Source organism: Micromesistius poutassou (assembly GCF_964030765.1).
Source record: "Micromesistius poutassou genome assembly, chromosome: 8".
In the NCBI taxonomy this organism is placed as follows: Eukaryota; Metazoa; Chordata; class Actinopteri; order Gadiformes; family Gadidae; genus Micromesistius; species Micromesistius poutassou.
In genome coordinates, this window is record NC_140278.1 from 10,297,451 (window position 1) to 10,313,331 (window position 15,881).

The 15,881-nt window shown below is 47.9% G+C and overlaps 1 protein-coding gene across 2 annotated transcripts in view; it reads left to right on the forward strand.

Moving 5' to 3' along the window:
• Positions 1 to 15,881, forward strand: part of LOC311351634 (zinc finger protein 236) — a 53,416-nt gene that overhangs the window by 19,982 nt on the left and 17,553 nt on the right. For both annotated transcript variants that reach the window (XM_084471811.1, XM_084471812.1), the window contains exons 14-25: positions 998 to 1,099; positions 1,378 to 1,520; positions 1,921 to 2,021; positions 3,622 to 3,773; positions 4,062 to 4,238; positions 4,791 to 5,124; positions 7,623 to 7,726; positions 8,768 to 9,292; positions 10,588 to 10,733; positions 11,150 to 11,375; positions 11,872 to 12,060; positions 13,612 to 13,770. In XM_084471811.1, the coding sequence (XP_084327937.1) occupies positions 998 to 1,099; positions 1,378 to 1,520; positions 1,921 to 2,021; positions 3,622 to 3,773; positions 4,062 to 4,238; positions 4,791 to 5,124; positions 7,623 to 7,726; positions 8,768 to 9,292; positions 10,588 to 10,733; positions 11,150 to 11,375; positions 11,872 to 12,060; positions 13,612 to 13,770 (2,358 nt within the window). The remainder of the gene's footprint in view (positions 1 to 997; positions 1,100 to 1,377; positions 1,521 to 1,920; positions 2,022 to 3,621; positions 3,774 to 4,061; positions 4,239 to 4,790; positions 5,125 to 7,622; positions 7,727 to 8,767; positions 9,293 to 10,587; positions 10,734 to 11,149; positions 11,376 to 11,871; positions 12,061 to 13,611; positions 13,771 to 15,881) is intronic.

Below are 15,881 nucleotides of genomic sequence, written 5' to 3' on the forward strand. Positions count from 1 at the left end.
CTTATCTCCACTCCCTAAACACCCCAGAGCTTCCCCAGTACCATCAGTGTGCATCCATCCAGAGGCATCCATTTGTGACCCGGTGAATATTTTAGGGGGGTGGGGGTGAAGACATAAACTGTGGATTTTACACGACAGAAACAGAAATAATTAGCTGGTGATGATTTATTATTGTATAGACAGTGTGACCAGGGTGACATTGGCAGATGTCACCCTCAGCTTTTTCAATTGGTAGTTGTGTCAGCTATTATTATTATATGACATCATTTCGATTAAATTTTCTCCCTCGAAATTGTAATGTATGCTTAATGGCTATAAATAATGCATAGTCAGCAAGTCGTGACTCATTGCACTGGGGGGAGCATCTCTAAGGAGAAAGACAAGTGTGTGAAATCTTTAGTGGGAAAGTTGGCCTTTAGAAAGTAATCAAACAAAGTTGTGTTGCCTTTTCTGAGCAGCTTGTCCAATTCATTTATACAGCAGCTTGCAGCATTTATAGCTGATGTATGTTTCATTTTTGTTATCATCATGTTGTCATTTTTCCATATTGTAAATCAAATTGCAAAAATAATGCCCTTTTTATATGAGAAGTATATACTCTTCCTCTCCCTCTCCTCAACCTATCCCTCCTCTCCTCTTCTCCCTCTACTCTCCTCAACTCTCCTCTCATCTCCTCTCCCTCTACCCTCCTCTCCTCAACTCTTCTCTCCCTTTACTCTTCTCTCCTCTCCCTCCTCATCTGTCCTCTCCTCTCCCTCTACTCTTCTCTCCTCTCCCTCCTCAACTCTTCTCTCCTCTCCCTCTCCTCTCCTTCCTCAACTCTCCTCTCCTCTCCCTCTACTCTCCTATCCTCTCCTCTCTTCTCTTCTACTTGACCATGTGGTCGAAAGTATAAGGACCCAAAACCTATATACTGCGTTACTCTCGCATCAATCCTAATGTGGCGCTGTACTAGTCTAACCTGCTGCTTCCCCTCTTGCTGTTTCCCCTTTACCAGACTCTTATGTGACCAATCAACATGCTCTGCCACAAAACATCAGCCAGTTTGAGACTCAAACGCTTCCTCAGCCAACCTATGACCAGCAAGCTCTCACGCAAGGTATACGCACACACACACACACACACACACACACACACACACACACACACACACACACACACACACACACACACACACACACACACACACACACACACACACACACACACACACACACACACACGTGTTGTGTTGTACGGTCCAAAACATAATGTTTAGCCTCAATCACAGCGTATTATTCAGCAAGAAGAATCACGGCTAGAGTGATGACCGATCGTTTGAGCCAACTCCGGTCAGCGGGATTGCCTGACAGCTTCTGCGTTTCGTTCTCCTTCCAGGCTTCACCATCACAGAGGGCTATACTCAGCAGCCCCACTTCTCCAACGTCCAACAGCTCCAGGACTCCAGCACTCTGGAGTCCCAGGCCCTGTCGTCAAGCTACCACCCCCAGAACCTGCTCCATGTGACCAGCTCAGAGGTGGTGAGTCCATCCGTCCGTCCGTCCGTCCCCCCCCCCACACACCCCCTTTCCCCTTGGCGAAGGCCCTTCCTTCATGCATTAAACCTGAGTCGCCAGGTGCTCCCATTTGCTGTATTCCCCCAGCCATGAAAGTGTCTGTGATGGCAGATTTGTAGGGTGAGGGCACATGGGACGACCAGGACAATACGAGAAAACACAATGACAAGCAGATGGCTGTGGCTACACACAGGCACAATTACACAAACAGGCACACACACACACGCACGCACGCACGCACGCACGCACGCACGCACGCACGCACGCACGCACGCATACCAAGAAACAAATGGCCGTTATTTGTCATGTCTCAACTCGTCTTGTCTCAGTCTTTCATGGTGTATTGTTGTTGTTGTTGTTGCAGACGAGTGAGCTGCTGCAGCAGAGCGAACAGACGGAGCTGCAGCTGACGTCTGAGTCGCAGGACTACCAGGAGGAAGAGGACAACAGCAAGAGAGCCTACAGGTGTGTGTGCGCGTTTCTATGAGAACACACCTTTTGGTGCCGTAGCTTGTTTCTTGTGCTTTACTCAGAGCGCTGTCCTTTGAGTACAGATATCCCCTGTTCCTCTCTCTCCGGGATGCAGCATTTCCGTTGTTCCGCATTCGTTCTTTTGACGGGCGGTAACAGATCATTTGAGAAAAACACAAAGATTATGGGGTGTGATTTTTAGCTGCTGCTGTCTTACCTGGGGGGGAAAAAAATCAACAAACATCAACAAAAACACCACCAAATAGTCTTTGATATCTTTCACAGCAGTCCCCTGGGCGGCCGGGGTCAGCCCTCATACATTATGCAGTTTTCCACCGTCTCTCGCTCTGTTTTCTTGTTGTTCCTTCCTTATCTTAAGAAGGAAATGATACAGAGTCTTAAAAGGAACCATTATTCAGCGCATTTGCCCGGCTTGTGATCATGTGTTTGATGATAGTGGCAGTACGGTGCCTGTGTTCGGTAGGTCATGAGGCAGCCCGCTGAGAGAGCACAATAGGAGGGCTCGGTCAGAACACCCCCCGCGCGGCTTTCCCGCTTGGATTGTTATCGCTCTTAACATATGAAAGACCGAAGGAGAATGAAAAGAGGAGGTCAGGGATGCGACACACAGAGGACTTTAGCATTAGAACAACCCCCTTTGACGTCTTCCACAAACACAGGCTTCCTGTCCCTGTCTGGTGCATTTATACACAAAAAAAATGAATGATTAGGACCCTCCTATCATTCACCATCACAATTTCCCCGTTGCAGTTAAATGCGGCTGTGTTTTTGGTACGGTTTTGGGTCGGAGTCTGGTACATTCACAGCCTCAGTGGTCTCAATCACAGAAGAGTTCTGCCCTTTGATTCATCTCACCAACTGTAAACACATGGACTGTGAGAGCGGTGCTTGAGTTCTGCCGGCTCGGATGCTAGTGGGAGACAAGCCCCCCTCAACCGTGGTTCTTTAGAGCCGCCCGGTCTACAAAGCAGCGTTTCAACATTAGAGGAGCTTCTAAATAACCACTGGCCTGAGAGTGTGTGTGTGTGTCTGTACGGGCTTTTGTGTGCGCGTGTGTGTAGTACTTTTGTTTGGTGACTCGTGAAAATAAATCCTTTGTTTACTCTGCAGTGTTTTTTTCTTCATCCCCTGAGCTGAGACAGGGTGGCTTATAATGGGGGTTTCATTCATGTATTGAGTGTAATTCTAAACTACCATGAATAACTCCATTCATGATTGGTCCATCAAATTGGTCCATGTGGACCGTGAAGGACAACCACTCTTTTGCTATTCATTATTCAGTCCCATTTAGGCTCCCAGCAGGCTCTTCCAGCCAAGAAGAGACTTTCAGTACAGTACAGTGCATTGGATTTGAGTGGCAGGGAGGGGTCAGAGGGCATCTTGCTCAAGGATGCCCACAGGCAGGGTCCAACAGGAACATCAACATCTTCCAGCTTGAATAATTTAACATATTAAAACAGTTTAGCTTGGTGACTAAATTGCAGGTATGGTGTGGTTCAAACGCTGAACCCCCCCCCCCTTAACAACAACGACTGCAGCAATCTAATTCCCTCACCCCCCACCCACTCCTCAGATGCAGTTGGTGTAACAAGGGCTTCAAGAAGTCCAGCCACCTGAAGCAACATGTCCGCTCTCACACCGGGGAGAAACCCTACAAGTGCCACATCTGTGAGCGCGCCTTTGTGTCTGCCGGGGTGCTCAAGTCCCACCTGAACACACACACGGGTAAGACATACACACACATGCACGCGCACGCACGCACACACGGAAACACACACACACAAAGTTTAAACATGCACACACGGTTAAACCCACAAATACATGCACACGCAAACAAACGCACGCACACACACAGGAAAGACACAAACACATGCACCCGCTTCCACACGCATGCACGCATGCACATGGTTAACACACACACACACACACGTAAATCATGCGGGTAAGACACAAACACCTGCACATCCTTAACCCACTAATCAGCCCCGTCTCTTCTGCTCTTCTCATGTGCAGGGGTGAAGCCGTTCAAATGCAACGCGTGCGGCGCCCTGTTCACCACCAACGGCAGCCTGAACCGTCACATGATCATCCACGTCAAGACCTTCAAGTGTGCGTTGTGTGGCGAAGGTTTCCACACCAACCAGCTGTGCAGGAAGCACTGGCGCAAGATCCACCAGGTGGAGGAGAGAGGTGAGCTGTGGCTAATGCTGGTGACTCCGATGTTATTGTTAAATCACCGCTCCAGACTCTCATTCTGCCATGCTACCTGTGTTTCCTGCCAATCTCTTTCTGGCCTGACAACGCAGACCAATTTGCAAATGAGCATTAGTTTCACAATTCAGTTCAATGTTTAACTTCCAAAATGCATCTGGATGTGATCGGATAGACCTGCATCCAATCACTGCAACACAACGGGTGACATATCAGTGGCAGCATTTTGTTGTTTATGAAAATGCCTCATTGGCGCTCCCTTAGAGCACCCTTGGGCCGTTTGTGATCCCAACAAACGGTTGTGATCGGCCCGGGCCAGGTCTGCTGGAAACCCGTCCAAGTGGCCAGACGCATATGCCAAGCAAATAAAATGCGAGCTGGCAGATTCATCTACCTCGGCTACCTAGGCTAATTTGTGCATTCACGTGAATCCAATTTTCACATTTCTAGTGGTTGAATAACCAATAAAACCGAAGCAGTTTCAGACCCTCATGCTAACTCGTATAGCGCCAACACTATCAAACACCCCAGTCGTAGATCTGCACGGAGCCGACGTGACGGTGGAGGAAGAGGAAGGTGAGGAGGACGACGAGGATGAGGATGAAGACGAAGAGCATCGAGGGACCCTAGGCAAGCGGCGGGGGGCCAACATCATCACCTTCACAGAGGAGCAGGCGGCGGCACTGGCCACCGACCCCGGCGACACGGCCACCGTGTCGGAGCGCGTGCTGTCGCAGTCGGCGGCGGAGCGCGACCGCATCAGCGAGATCAAGGACAAGGCGGTGGAGCTGGAGGCGGAGCCTAAGTTCGCCAACTGCTGCAACTTCTGCCCGAAGAGCTTCAAGAAGCCCAGTGACCTCGTCAGGTAAAGTTCACGTTTAGGATGAGTTTTTTTTCTTTGTGTTTGAATTATGTTCACACACTTCTTACGCTGCATTCAAACATTGAAGTTTCCAACCTTATATTTTTATAATTTAGTTCAACTGTTTTTGTCACTATTTAAACAGCGGTTTGGGTAATCTAACCATCATAGCAGCTTCTCCTTGCCTCACCAAAACGTCTGTCGCAATCGATGTTATATAAAAAAGAAGATGATAATAATAACAGGGTTCGAAATGGCGACACGCCCGCACGCCCGTGTCTAGTAACTTTCCTATCAGGCTAGTAACTCTATGCAACTCTATGCCTTGCCAGCCCGTGTGTCTGGCAACTTTACAACCCCTTTGCATGGAGCGTCTTTTACAAGCATTGCGGCCGTCATCGCGAACCTATTTTTGCTATTGTAAACCTCTCTTGCACAGCATAAGATTGGTCCTATTTAGCACACGCTGCAGACGTGTTTTCAGAATTTGTTTATTCAAATGTTTTTTGATCCCTTCTGATAACCCGTAGGGTTCATGCATGTGTTGCTAGGATACCATTTAATAAAGTTTGCGATCAATCTTATGGGTAAGCCACATAAATTTTACAGTAAACATAATCTTAGGTTTAGAAGTGAAGGTCACATAGGAGTAGCCTATATTTTTATTGAGGTTGCCTGAATGCTAATCGTGTAGCCTACACTGTTAAATGTTGGGTGATTTGTATAACTAGCACTTTTTAATAATTTATAAAACATAAAAAATGGATGGAGATGTAATTGAGGAGATGTGAATAATAGCAGTGCGGTGAGGTTCGTGGCTGGTGAGGCACTGGCATTTTCAGTCAGATTCACAAATACATAAACCCAATAGAGTAGCTTAAATCATCAATTCTTGAGGTTCTAAACATTTTCAAAGAAATTTGGCTTTGAACGTGAGTAGACGATTGAGTTCTATGTCCAATCGCTGGCCGCTTTAAACACAGGCGCGCATAGCCCAATCATATAGCCAACTGAAAAGAATTCAAAGGCCCACACGGCCCACACAGCTAACAGGAAAAAATCCCCAAAATGAACACAAGAGGCTCTGTTGGTAGCCTACGAGCTACCTACCTACGTAGGTCTCTAAATGAAACAAATGAACACGAGTGACCTTTAGCTCTGCCTCCTCTGTCACCCCTGCCCACACGTCTGTGAGTAATAGTAATATAATCTTATTATATTAACAATAATTATGATATTGTTAATAATTATGATGAACAATAATAACAATAATAATGTCCATGATGAAATTTTCTGAGCTGAAAGTCCACCAAATGGCTTCTTTTTAAATTTTTATTCTGAAAATTGTGATGTGTGATGTGAAAACGTGATGCGCGTGCCTACGACACTGATTTGCTTGGTCTAGTAAATTTACACCAGGGCTAGTAACTTTTGAAAGTTACTAGCCCTGTGGTCTAGCGCCTATTTTGGCAGAATTTCAGACACTAATAATAATAATAATAATGCAAGGTCTAGGATTCATAAGAAATCCAGGCGCAGCCTGCAATTGTTCACACTCCATTCTAGCTACGCACAACACTTGAGAACATCTTGACCAGACCTTTGGTTTAGATGTCATTGAAGGAAGTGTGCACCACCTCCGGTAGAATCTACATTCTAGCACATCTCCAGCCTCCCCCTCTGCCTCTCGACCTCTCTCCCTCCATTGTTCTGTATCTCCCTCTCCCGTTCCCTCTTGTCCTCACCCTTTCTTATTCACTTTGGTTCTCAACCTCTCCACATACCCTCTAGCTGCCGACTGATCAAATTAAATATAAATTAAATGACTAACAACGACAACAACACATGCTAATGATGGGTCCTCAAGCACCAGCTCAGTGGAGGCTCAGAGAGCTAGGGATGTGTTCTGCACACCAACAGGAAGTGAGCCATTTATGGGCCACTGGGAATGAAGCACACACACTTTCTTTCGTAAAGGTTATCGCCAGTAGTTCATTACATTTTTTTTCATTCATTAAGTGATCTTTTGAGGAATAACACTGAATTACTCATAAATGCGGCGTCAGCCTTTTAATCAGACTTTCTTACTGTGGCTGTCTCTCACACCTTCACATATTATCAAACGAGGCATGTTGTGGCTAATTAATGGTTTATTTCCTGTTTAATTGTTGATTAGCTGTAATTAATTTTTGATTTAAAAAGTCTCCATCTAGACTTTTCTTTCTTTCTTCCTCACGCTCATGAATTAGCGAACAGCGGTTTGAAATTATTGGGGCAATGTTCACTGAGTTTTCTCAGCCTAACTCAGACTAACTGCAGTGAGGCGGTAATGGCAAGAGACGCCCCACCGTGTGTGTGTGTGTGTGTGTGTGTGTGTGTGTGTGTGTGTGTGTGTTTGGCTTATTCCGTCTGAATTATATTTTGTTTTCATTATCTTTTGTCTCCCAGTGAGCAAATATGACACGGCACTCACTCTCTCTGTCTGTGTCTCTGTCTTTCAGGCACATTCGCATCCACACGGGGGAGAGGCCGTACAAATGTGACGAGTGCGGAAAGAGTTTCACCGTCAAGTCCACTCTGGACTGCCACGTGAAGACGCACACAGGTCAGCCGCTGAGCTCTCCACCTACTCCATGCAACTCAACATCCAAACAACGTCCCTGACCCTCTCTCCGGTCAGGGGCAAATTGCAAATTCCAAATTCAGCTTCCGTCTGTGTTGGGGTCGTCACGTCTAGAGGAGAGTGTTCAGAGACCCGCTGTATTGGATTGTTATTATTATTTATCCATCATCGCTCTCTTGCCTTTCTCTGTCTCTCCCCTATCTCTCTCTCTCCTCTCTCTCTCCTCACTCCGTCTATCCTCTCTCTGTGCCTCCTTTCTGTCCATCCTCTCTCTCGCTCTCTCTCCTCTCTCTGTCACTCCTCTCTCTGTCTCTCCTCTCTCTCTCTCTCTCTCTCTCTCTCCTCTCTGTCTCTCCTCGCTCTGCTCCTCCTCTCTCTGTCCATTCTCTCTCTCTCTCTCTCTCTCTCTCTCTCGCTCTGTTCCTCCTCTCTCTGTTTGTCCTTTCTCTGTCCCTACTCACCCTGTGTTATCTGGGCTTCCTGCATCACTACCCTTCTCACCAGTGTCTGCTATTCACCTCCCCTTATACTAAGTCATTACATTCATGTCATTAGTTGTATGATTACGAAAATACAATTCCACTTCCAGAAGTCTCGGCGGACAGACCCATAGAGTGGATTGGAACGATGGTCTTAATGAAAATTCCTCTCTTACCAGAACCAATTTGTCAATGGACCCACTACCCTCTTCTTCCCTCAAATTTAATTAACTTTTTAATGTGAACGGATGGATATAAGGTCATGTTAAAAGACTATTTCATCAAGCAGATCTCTTATTATTTAGAGTTGTTTCTTCCTAAGGTCTATTTCAAGTCTGCGGTTGAAAAGCAGTATTTTTGAGTGCCGAGTCCTGCCTCTAAATCCTGTTTCTGCCTGTGTTTGTCTGCTGAGTCCTGCCGCTAATGTCTGTTTCTGTGTGTTTTTGTCTGCTGAGTCCTTCCTCTGAAGCCTGTTTCTGTGTGTGTTTTGTCTGCGGAGTCCTGCCTCTAATGCCTGTTTCTCCTGTGTGTTTGTCTGCTGAAGGTCAAAAGCTGTTCAGCTGCCACATGTGCAACACCTCCTTCTCCACCAAGGGCAGCCTGAAGGTCCACATGAGGCTGCACACAGGCTCCAAGCCCTTCAAGTGCCCCTTCTGCGAGCTCCGCTTCCGCACCTCCGGACACCGCAAGACCCACATCCAGTGCCACTACCGGCCCAACGCGGAGGTCCGCCGGTCCAAGAGGAACGCTGCCGCCGCCGCCTCCTCCTCCTCCTCCTCCTCCTCCTCCAACTCCACCACTTCCACCTCCTCCATCGGGGTACACTCTAACCACCAGGGACAGGACGGGGACGGGGGCCAGGGCTCAGGAGCCGGCCAGCACCTCCACCTCCACCAGCACCACCAGCAGCAGGGCGCAGAGGGCCTCCAGTCAGTGGGGCTCCTGCACGCCTCCAACTCTGACCCCAACATCTACCTCCCGGGGAACCACGTGCTGACAGGCCAGTTCGACCCCAGCCTGCTGCAGCAGGGGCTGGTGGGGCAGGCTATCCTGCCGGCCTCCATGTCAGGTAGGCTCCAGATCCGTATTGTTTGTGTTGACCAAGTGAGCTCACCATGCAAGGCATTTGTTGTGGGGTAATATGAGATCGGAAAATAGGAAAAGCGTACAGAATATAACATAATATAATACAAAATGACAAATTGGTCTGAAATAAGAAACCAAGCGCACGCACGCACACACACTCAGCAAACGCAGCACTCGCATGGTACATTTCCAGCGTGTAATTGAGATGGCAGCAGATAGATTTGTATTAGCACTGGGAAGTCGGGGTGCATCAGTGGGTCCAGCCGCGCATCAAGCCGTGTCGGTCTGGTTAGACTGATGGTGTTAACCGTTGAACCACTTTGGGACTAAAGGAGATAAGTCCTTAAGCACACACGGATGTGGATGTGCGTTCACATGATCTGCCATCCGTATATAAATGTATGAACATGTTGTGCGTGTCGCTTTTTGTGATTGGTGGTGGTGGGGTTTCCAAAGATACCGCAGCGGAAACTGAGACAATCAAGCAGCAGCCGGCACTGGCATTTCATCCCTGTGTTTGTGCATGAATGTCCAAATCTGCAGCTGTGAAATTAATTTTGCACTCTGGGGAATGAGGAGGAAGATGGGGCAGAGGGCGGGAGGAGGGGGATGAGGTTTAGGGGATTGCAAGGGAGGACTCGAAGAGTAGTAAATTGAATATAAAATTAAATTGAATATATCTTTCCTCACTCTTCCTGTGTTCCCGGGGCCAGCAGTCCTGCTAGTTATTTCGTAACTGCTAGGAGACAGCATAGAGTCAGGGCCTGTGTGCCTGCGTGAGTCCTGAGTGATTGTGTGTGTGTTATTTTCCTGGTGAATGAGGCACCTTTTGGGTGCAGGGCTGTAAAGAAGCCCTGGGTCGGGCGATAGGGAGCTCATAGACTTATTACTTGCATCACTAATGTTGAATAAAGTCTCTGATGCAGTCCGCCTCTCTCTCACTCTCTCTCGCTCTCACACTCTCTCTCTCTCTTTAAGTCTTTCTATTTCTTTGTCTCTCTCTCTCTCTCTAAGTCTTCCTATTTCTTTAAGTCTCTCTCTCTCTAAGTCTCTCTCTTTCTTTAAGTCTCTCTCTTTCACTCTGTAGCTTTCATACTGAATTTTTTTAATACAAAACTGAAACCAAGCCATGTCATTGAACATGTTGTTAGAGTGCTGGTACATCATTAGTTATAAACACTCATTCACGGCATACTGTTATATCCCTGGGGGTTGCTGGTTGACCATGGTTGTGTGTGCCTGTGTTCTTGTGTGTGTGTGTGTGTGTGTGTGTTGCAGGGGGCGACCTGACCGTGTCTTTGACAGACGGCCTGGCCACCCTGGAGGGCATCCACCTGCAGCTGACCCCCACCAGCCTGGTGTGTCCCAACGTCCAGATCTCGGGCATCGACGCTGGCACCACCATCAACAACATCACGCTGCAGGTGGGCAGCGCCCGCCTTCACACCCACCACCACCACCTACCCCCCAAATGAAAACTTTTTAAAAACTATGAGTCTCAGGCTTTCCTCCTGAAGCCCTGTGCCACGTCCAGCAAGTGTTATTATTAATGCAGTAGTTTGAGATGTTCCAGCTCCCCCTTGTAGTAATCTGTCTGGGATCTCTCCGTCTGCTGCGGTTGGGGTGGGGGTACAGCCGTGGGCATTCCTAGGCATTGCTCACCAGGAGGCAGCCACCGATTTCCAATCCAGATGTCTTGAGGAGGGAACTTTATTTAATGCCATCAAGGGAAGACATTGATTTGGTTTCACAATATTCTCAACTGTTGCTCAACAATCCAATTCTCTCTCTCTCTCTCTCTTTCTCTTTCTCTTTCTCTTTCTCTTTCTCTCTCTCTCAGATCGACCCCGCCCTCCTCCAGCAGACCCTGCAGCAGGGGGGTCTCCTCTCCCACTCGTTGGGGGCTGACGGGAGCCTCATCTCCCACTCCGGGGGACACCTAATGACCCCAGGCACCGACCACGGGGGGCCCACCAGCGTGGTCCTCCACCCACTGACCAGCCTGGCCCTGCAGCCCACCACCATCGGCCCGGCGCAGGTCACCATGGCTGGCCTGGGCGACCAAGGTCCGCCCCTTTTGTACTCCGTCCATTGCAAATATCAATCTGTACCTTTTCAATCACAATTTTCGAGTTTGTGCAGAAAATTTTTCAATTGCAGTAAAAACATCTATTTTTGGAGCTCAATGTAATGCCAGGGTGAGAAACCCAGCAAGACGAGACAAGGATTATCCTCAGACAGATCAGAATCACTGCAACCCAAGGCAACGTTCGTAGTCATGCCCGGGGGCCCCGAGGTGGCTGTGTGTGATGTTCCCTTTGCAGTCTACCTACCTTGAAACACCTCGAGAACAAAGAAACAAAGGCATTTCAAAGCTTATAAGATCTAACTTATTGAGAGACTGGAGAATGAAAGCCGTCGTTAGCAGAAGAGAGAACATTTTGTTTGTCAGTGGTGGTGGTGGTGGTGTTGGGGGATATAGAGCGGCGTGCACAGCACTGAGGATTAGGAGGGAGATGAAACGAGGCGTGACCGCCACATGTTCAATCCGACGACCCGCAGGCTCCCAGGACCTCAGCCACGTGATTGGAGCGTCGGCGTTGATGGGCGGCGTCGGTGGAGGCGGGCACGAGATCACCCTGACCATCAACAACTCCAGCCTGACCCAGGCTCTAGCCCAGGCCCAGGCTCAGCATCAGGGCCAGGCCGTGGGGCCCGCCAACACCCAGGAGATCACGCTCACCATATCAGGTAAACTGACCTGTCAACCTGGTAACTCGCATTCACCCATGGGTTCGCACACACGCGCACACGCATGCACGCACGCACGCACACACACACACACACACACACGAATGGACGGCATTTATATTGCGCTTTTTGTAACCAGAGGCCACCCAAAGCGCTTTACAATATTGCCTAAATATTCACCCACTCATGCACACGTTCACACACACAGGGTGAGGTGTCTTGCTCAGAGACACTCAGCTAGGAGGAGCCGGTGATCCAACTAGCAACCTTGCGGTTACCAGCCAACCCGCTCTACCTCCTGAGCTCCAATGTCGTCATGCTCGCGGCATGGGACACGCGGCAAGACCCGTGCCGCAGGGGCCCTGTAATTTATGGTCAAGGCCGGATCGTGCAGTTCATGCATGGCGAATGTAAACTAAGATTTATGCGTCTCGCTCTGAGACACTTTAGCGCTTGGCTAGAGGGGTAGCCGGGGAGCGATCCAGCAACCTTCTGCTTGCCAGTCAACCCGCTCCACTCACTTGAGCTTCCCGCCGGCCCTGAGGGAGGAGGTGAGATAGACCACTAACCAGTCACTTCAGCCGGCCCTGTAATCCGTGCCAGCTCCCCAGTCACAGAAGGATGCCAAATCTTTTTCCCCTCCAGATATTTTTTACTTCCAACTGCCAATTTTATCAGTGTTTATATACTTCTTCCTGTGTACTTTAACACCTTTGGGGGCTGGGAGTTTTACAGTGTGTTTGTCTAAGAATTTAGCTCAGAGGGAAAGTGAAGGCGAATATTTAGATTAGCTATATATAACTATATAGCATAAAGATTGAATTACATACGTATGTACTATGGTCACAGTAAGGTTTAAACCTACTGTCTGTGTTATTTGGGAGTTTTAAAGAGAGACATCTTAGAAGAGAGCAGGATTTTGAAACTATTTAAATAAACAAATAAGGGTCTCCTCCCTCTGTTTTTCCGCCATTGAGAAGTGTTCCATTTCTCGCAACCAAATAAGGAATGATGATGCCCTGATTGGTCACAAATGAGCAGAGAATGGGCTAAACCTCAATTGACAAGGGCAGTCTGCTCAAAATAGATGTTCTCACAGAGCATTTTAATCATCAGGCCCTTATAGCTGACAAAAGCTATGGTTATTCTAAAAACGTGCGCTCAAATAATTGCTTAAATCTCTTAAATCTGACCTGTTTTTTTACCCCTTTGAATAAGATATTAAGAGAACTACAAAAATCGCTAGCATTGCCTAACTCAGCATTTGCTTTGAAGTCAACAGGCTGGTGAGTTCTTGCTACCATCATAGTTCCATAGGGGAAAAAGACATTTTCTTGGCTATACATACATTTGGCTGATTAAGACAGGGAAAATAAATGCTGTATTCATTTACATGTGATGGATTCCAATGTGATCTGTGATCAATTGACAATGATTGAACACTTGGGCGGGCAAACGCTAAAGATCTAAGAAAATAAACATGCATTGTATGATTACACAGTGAAGTTTGAACATGGATCAACCCAAGATTTTCACCATGTTGGTTGGTAGGTCAGGACCTGCTCCCCCAGCACAGCACCCCAGGTGGACAGGAGATGAACAGCGGGATCAGGCTGACATCCCCATTGAACTCCCAGACCACCAGCGCCACACTCACCATCCCCAGCGACCAGCTGCTGCCTCAGTGCCCCAACAACACCGGCCTGACAGGTAGGCACCCGGCCTACGGTAATGTGTTCAAAAACTCTCTGAGAATCGCCTTGAGCTGAATTCACAATATGAGATGTTCCCCATTCTTTTGTTGTAGTTGCATTTGTTTTTCTTTGTGGTAGTTTCCATCATAGTCTGCAGAAATCTGCATAGCTTGTTACGTGTTGGGCAGAGTTTTGCAGGCAAGATGAGGACAGGATAACCCGCACTGGACCCGCGTGCGCGCCATTTGATTCACATCAAACACAGATCCGTGATGACAGCCTCCACTGCTTTCTTCAACGCCATTGGATTAAAGATTTAGGAAAAGCACCTGTCCTGCTGCGGTTTGACTTTGAAAAGCTAGAGCCAATCAAAATGCAGGTCATCGCCTCAATATGTGCGGTGCGGGATACAAATGCTTGCAGTCCCGCGTAAAGTGGGATGCCGGACACATTTCTCACAGTAAGGGTTGGAGAAACATTGAGGGTTGTTTTTTGATGGCTGGTACACGCATCCCTTCATCACTGACAGCTGGACGATTTAGTGCCTCTGCCAACTGAGAGGAATCTAATCTTACCCTGGTTGTCACCCTCAGTCACGTCAGGTTGGTTTCTCCAGGCATGCACACGATACACACGCATACACACACACACATGCATACACACACATGCACGCACTGACACAATCCCCCACACACACACACAAACCATCCTACACACACACACACACACACACACACACACACACACACACACACACACACACACACACACACACACACACACACACACACACACACACACACACACACACACAGGGTTGTAATAGGGTTGCACCAATCCCACTATTTCATTAGGGATACAGATTCCTAGCCCCCTACCTATTACCGATTAACCATCCCATACCAATGAGTTATTTTTTCCTTTAATTTAAAAGCTGAATATTATGCCAGCCCATTTCCAAACTTGGTTTGTGTATGGTTTGGACTATGTGTTTGGAGTGTGGTTTGGACTAGTTAGGAAAAGGTTCTTCAATGGTTAATACCATAGACTGTATGGATAATTCACACTAAACTCAGATTTAACCCAACATCTAATCACATGTGATATTTTCGGCTGTAATACACTCTGCACACACTGATATATACATGTCTAAACTGATTTGACTGCGTGCTTCTGGATTGCGAATCAAACACACGCAGCAACGCTGCTTATCACCGATAGGTCCTGGGGCCGAGCGCAGCAGAGGCCCAAGGTTACGCAAGGACTGACATTCCTCTCGTCAAACATTTCCCTAAGGAATGCGGACAGAAATATACAATGCTTATTCACGAGTCACTGTGTGTGCGCCTTAATTGCGTCCCAAGCCGCAAACTCAAATCCCTGTCTCTGATACATTCTCATGTATGTGTGCACCAGTGGAGGAAGATCCTCCTTAACATTGTTGAGAATAAAAAGTGTAGATTGCCCAGACTACTGTAATGAATTAATGCCCCTTTAATGCCTTTGTATATGTAATGTTCGTTTCCCTGGGTCCTCCCTCAGCCTCCATTGACTCCCATTCATTTCTCGGGCACTACTGGAGGCCGGTGAATAACATGGGGTTCAATGGGAGAGAGGAGGAAAGTCCTCCTCTGAGTGGGTGGGACTAGCTAAGGGATCTGAATCGCGTCAACGTCTCACGCATAGGCTGGAGCTCTGGCTGCACTATGAACCAATAAGAAGAAGATCTGGCTGCGCTATGAACCAATAAGCAGGAGCCCTGGCTGCGCTATGAACCAATAAGCAGGAGCCCTGGCTGTGGAGCAGCCCGGAGGGAGGGTTTATCCCCTCAAGTCTCTAGGCTATGAGAACCAACGAACCCGCTCAGTCGTATGCCTCGTTTCCACCGAGCAGTGCGCTACTGTTCGTAGCGGTACAGTGCGGCTCTGTTCGCTTATATTGGCGTTTCCACTGCCAAAAGTCAGCCGAAATAAACGTGCTGAGCCTACCAATTTTTCGACACTCCTCCGTTGGGTTACCAAGCCGTCTGATAGGGTGGCGAAAACGTGGAGCTACACACGCCATTATTCTGAAATCACTCTAAAAATATCCCGTTTGGTATGACCAGGTCACTGATATCTTTAACAC